The 5,463-nt window shown below is 46.9% G+C and overlaps 1 protein-coding gene across 1 annotated transcript; it reads right to left on the bottom strand.

Moving 5' to 3' along the window:
* Positions 1 to 470: 470 nt before the first annotated feature.
* si:dkey-88e18.8 (major intrinsically disordered Notch2-binding receptor 1) lies at positions 471 to 4,965 on the bottom strand. The gene is made up of 3 exons (XM_053623865.1): positions 3,049 to 4,965; positions 2,748 to 2,933; positions 471 to 802 (listed from the first exon to the last, which is right to left on the bottom strand). Exons 1-3 carry the CDS (start codon positions 4,885 to 4,887, stop codon positions 620 to 622), a joined length of 2,208 nt encoding a protein of 735 aa, XP_053479840.1. The 5' UTR covers positions 4,888 to 4,965; the 3' UTR covers positions 471 to 619.
* Between the last annotated feature and the right edge of the window lie 498 nt (positions 4,966 to 5,463).

Genomic DNA, 5,463 nt, shown 5'->3' with positions numbered 1-5,463 from the left:
AAACGAAATATAATCTCAGTGTGTGTGTGTGTGTGTGTGTGTGTGTGTTGGTGAGAAACAGTAAAGAAGTGTAAACTCCTCTGTGATGAAGATGTGAGAAACTTAAAGTTACAGCTTCACCTCTGACACTGGAGACTCCTTCCTTAAATGTTAAATAAATGTCTTCTTACAGAAAACTTCACATCAACAATTTCTATCTGTCTATCTATCTGTCTATCTATCTATCTATCTATCTGTCTATCTGTCTATCTATCTATCTATCTGTCTATCTGTCTATCTATCTAGTTAAATCTGAGAACAGGCAGTTAAATGATGTGTAAATGTACATCAATGTTATTAAATGTATTTCCTTATTTTATTCTTAATCTTCAGCCGGAGTCTGTGTGGAACACCACGCTGTGTAGTCACACCCAGTTTTGGAAACTGTTTATTTAATACTCAGAGTCATTCGATTATTTCTGTTCATGCATTGCTTAAAAACTAAAGTGAATAAAACACAATGCCATCCAGACTAACAGAGTGAGTTAGGTTAAATGTGTGAGTGTGCTCGTGCATGTGTGTGTGTGCTCGTGCATGTGTGTGTGTGTGTGTGTTTAGACATTACTGCTTATGTGTGCTTTTACGCAGTGCATATAGGGATGACGATGATGAGGATGAGGATGACGGTGGCAGTGACGCTGATGGCGGTGATGCGGTATCCCTGCATCCGGCTGCAGCGTGTTAGAGACTGCGAGCGGCGCAGGAGTGTGTCCGACACCGGAGTGTAAACCTCATCCATCCAGAAGTCCAGAGACTCAGGGGCCTGAGAACACACACACACACACACACACACACACACACACACACACACACTTAGTGGAATGATATTCCATATGTATGAAGCTGCATTGAGGATCATCTCTTCATGTTTACTTTCATTAAAATACAACGCTCTATGAATATGCATAAATATGCAAATTAAGGAACGCCCTCCTGCCATTCATAATATCCTGTTAGTATTTGCTAATGCTGAATATATTCGGATAATTAGGAATGGCAGGACACATTTTCTCACTGAATTATTTAACAGCAGACAACCTGTCCGAATAGATTTCAACGTTACCATGACGACTGATTTATTATAAACTACTAATTACTGATCATTAAGCTTGACTTCCTTTAATAATCAGACATCACAGACTGAGCTCACGTGAAGCTCCGCCCCTAATACAGAGTGCTTTTTTTTTTTGTTTATTTGTGGATTGCTGGATTCTACTACTACTTCTTTACTGGTATAAAACAATTTGTGGATAAAACAACTGACTTTAGATTTAAAAAAAACAAAAACAAAACAAAACAACAACAACAACAAAGGGAGTAAAATATAAAGTAGAGGTGATAAAATCTGCATATTTAAAACGTCTGTGATTGGAATGGTTTCCATTTCTATCTGTAGATCAGGTCTTATAGATATACACTAGATACTAACTGTGTGTATAATGAATCTGATCTTATGAAAAGTTGTGAAGAAAGCGATGTGATTGAATTTGAATTAAATTGTTGATATTATTGATAAAAACTGGACTTTTCTAGAAACCTTACTCCTAATTAGAGAGCTCCTCTGGGGGGAAAAAAAAGGTTTCAGGCAAGCTGGAATTTCTCATGTTAAGAAAGTTTTATTCACTTCCTTTTCTTGAAAAACAACAGAATTTCTACACCTGATGGACACAGGCTGTGTGAGGTGGTCCGGAAAAACCCGTCGGAAGTCTGTGTAGCGGAATTCTAGAAGAAATGATGAAAAACTGTGCACTTCAACATCCGGACTTTAAGAAAACAGAAATATATTTGACCAAAACGATGAGAAAATGTCATGATTTTAGACTAATGTCTAACCTCACCTCGGTGTGTGTCTGCAGCCATCGTGTTGTGTAAGGAGACGGTTTAACAAACACAGCAGGAAAAACAGCTGTTCTGTGTAAAGATCTCTAAAACATCACCACATCTGCAGAGCCACACACCGTACACACGAAACATCTGTAATCAGACGTCCGCTTTCGGAACGTCCGCCGTGCTCCTGCTCCGTCACATCATCATCAACACGGAGAAGAGCGCTCACACGCGCGGTATAGATGACAGAGTTTGAAAAGGATTAGAGAAGAAGAAGTGAGTGAATGAACAGAGCTCCGTGGAGGGAAGAGACGACGACGAGGCTCGGGTTTAATCCGCGTGAGAGACTTTTCCCTCAGGTGATGAGACTGATGTGGAAGATGCTGAGAATGAAAGTGAGAACTCATTTCCTGTAAACGTACGGTATATAATTCATCAGTCGATGAGGTTATCACTGTAGAGGAAGGTGCGGCGTCTTTCAGCGGGACCGGAATGAAACCGTTAAACGCGATTTCCTCAGATTTTACTTGACTTTTGTTTGAGAAACGTGCAAAAGAGAAAGATGTTTCAGTTTAGGAAGATGTGTGGTTTTCATATGAGGAGAAGATGTGGAGGATTTTCTCAGGCTATGACAGAAATGTGTAATGTTAAGACACTGGCAGGTGTTTCTCAGGAGATGAATCAGCAAAATGAATGAATGAATAAATAAATAAATAAATAAATCAAATCGTGTCCTGCGAAGTCTCTGAACTGATCCTAAGTGCTAAGTGCAAACATCTGTACCAGTCTAATGAGGTCTAATGTAGTCCTTTCTCATGAAGGAGATCAGTGTGTGTGACGCTCAGGGCTTTACAGGAATATGAGCAGGTGTGTGAGTTTACCTGCAGGTCCAGTGGTGTGAGCTCTGACTGACTCCAGGAAACTTTCGGCCGGTCCGTTGGGTGGAGGTTAGCCTTCTGCGTGGAGCTGCGTTGAGGAACCTTGTGGACTTCAGGAATGAAAATGGAACTCTTTCTCTCCTGAACTGGATGGTTCTCTTTCTTACAAAGTGCACCATGAAGCTCAGCCTGTGGACGTGAACAAAGGAAGACACAAAGTAAAGTGAAGACAAGTATTGGTGTTGCAGGGTCATAGGTAAACGTGTGTGTGTGTGTGTGTGTGTGTGTGTGTGTGTGTGCATACATGTGAAGGATGCAGGTGTTGCTCCTTGCTGTAGCTGACGCTCCACTCGCGATGCTGCTCAGAGCTGCTGCTCTCCGTGTGGCTCCTGGAATTGCGTATGAACAGACCTCTGCGTTTAGCCGCGGCTCCGTCGGCCGCCTCGGAACTCGAACTGGCTCTCAGGCCCCCGTCTGACTGAGCCCGCGGCGGAGGCTGCTGTTGGACAGGGTCGGAGTTTGAGTGCTCAAGTTGCCCTCTTTGCTCCAGCCGGTTCAGTGTGGTGAGGACGAGCGCCAGCTGCTCTCTCAGCTCCGAGATCGGCTCCAGACGCTGCTCCAGCTCGGTGACACGCTGCAGGAGCCGTCCAACGCCCCATCGCACACCTTCTTCTGGTCCCTCGAGAGAGTGAAACAGGCGTCTGAGCTTCCCTAAACGCTCCCGTCGCTCCGGCAACCCTGCTCCGCCCCCTTCCTGAGGTCCTCCTCCGTCTCCAGGCAGGACGGCCATCGAGCCACACATGCTAATGTCATCCAAAAAGCGGAAGATGGCACTGATGTCATCCTCTGCGATGTCCGTGTTATCGATCGAGAGCTTTTCACTGAGCAGGAGGCTCCTCAGAGCACGACGATCGCCCTGGTCTGTCTGAGTGGCCACGCTGACCACGCCCTCTGCGTCAGGTGACCAATCGTACCAGGCATCCAAACTTAGCCCACTCAGCCGCTTCAGGGTGTCTCGAACTGATCGGACGATAAACGGGTCAAACCCAGGGATGTCGAAACTGCTGCCCTCGAAGCTGGGTTTATTAAATCCAGGTTTTGTAAGTCCAGATTTGTCTAAAGCAGATTTTTCTGATCTAGGTCTCTGGGGTTTTGATCTGTCCAATCCAGGTTTGTCATGCTCAGACGGTTCTGAAAGGCCACTGTCGATGTCCAGACTGTGGCTCTTGGCCGTCAAGGCTGGGGTTTGGTGGTATGTCCTTTCTATGACTGTAGGCCCAAAGTAAGTGGAGCTCTGCAGGTCGTCTAGACTCTTATGCTTCTGGAGGTAGGGAGTCTGTGCATCGGGGGGTGTATCTGTTTCAGAAGACTGCCTCTGAACATCTTCTGTATGCCCATCCTGGGCTGATTCAGGATAAGGGTTGTTGCAGGTGATAAATTGTCCGTCCTCACTGTCCTCTCTGGATCCTTCCTGAATCTGATTGTTGCCGTCTGTGGGAATAAACGGTATCAGTTTGTGGAACTCCTTCTTAAAGATGCTCCTCTTCTGAATGCAGCTTTGAACGAGATCCACATCTCGATCACTCTTTCCGGTAGACTCTTGATTCCCGGTGGAACCACAAGGAATGTCCAGAGAGTGTGCTCTCTGCATGTTGTGCTGCTGATGCGTGTGGGCGAGCAAGCGTGCTGGAGTGTTGACGTGCGACCCCCCGGTGTTCAGACTGATCAGTGCCTCCGTGGAGTCCTCATATTTACAGCCTGGAGCTATAACTCCACCCTCTGCGTGCAGCCAATCACAGCGTACACGCTCTTGAACGCAGGCGAAGCAGGAGGTCAGGGAATTAGTGTGTGAGGGCGGCAGGCGTGTGTGTGTGAGCAGGTTGAAGAGCGAGACGACGTCGGCGGCCGCAGAGAGACGGTTGCTGCAGGGAGGGTGCAGACGTTCACGGAACAGAGTGGCCGGGAAGCACGGATCACGGCATGCCGTGGAGTACAGCAGACTCCGCAGCTCCAACAGCGGTTGGAGCTCATAACGTCCACTCAGATACACGCACACGTCTGCGTACGACACACGTGCACGGCATGCACCCAGAACCTCGAGGATCTCCAGGAGAACCAGGGCATCGTCTGCGTTGTCTGACATCACTGCAGCGACCTACACTGCTTCAAATTTACTCATCAAAAGTGGACCATCCACACACGTCATTCTTAACAAATCCCTCAGGACAAAAACGTCATAGGACTCGCACCGAGGTAGTTTAGTAAACTAGCAGCTGGAATAAGGTCATGAAGAAACGGTGTCAGGTCTCGAAAACATGCAAAATATCTTCCAACATGTTCCGTTTACTCACTGTGCAGAAAGCAAGCAGGTCATTACTGTCCGTCCATCACGGTCCTGCAGACATGCAGGGAGAAATGTAGTTACCTCCACGAAGCCCAAATGAAGTACATCACTGCAGAGCACTGACCTTATTCAGAGCCTTAAAATAGCCCCAGTCGTGGCGGCACAGGACAGAAGCACGTTTAGATCCCGCTGGAGAGGAAACGCAGAACGAAACAGCTGGAAATAAAACACCGTCGTTAAGCACACGCGCATCGTTGCGTCACCGGACTCACTCGCTGTCCTTCAGTTACAGCGGGGAAAAGTGCGGGACATCCGGAGTGCGGTGCGGTGCGGTGCGGGGATGGGATGGGATGGGGAGGAAAGTGAGATCATTTC

This window comes from Ictalurus furcatus, chromosome 4, assembly GCF_023375685.1.
Source record: "Ictalurus furcatus strain D&B chromosome 4, Billie_1.0, whole genome shotgun sequence".
Classification (NCBI taxonomy): Eukaryota; Metazoa; Chordata; class Actinopteri; order Siluriformes; family Ictaluridae; genus Ictalurus; species Ictalurus furcatus.
Note: the sequence above shows the minus strand (reverse complement) of the source record. Positions and strands in the feature narration are given on the sequence as shown.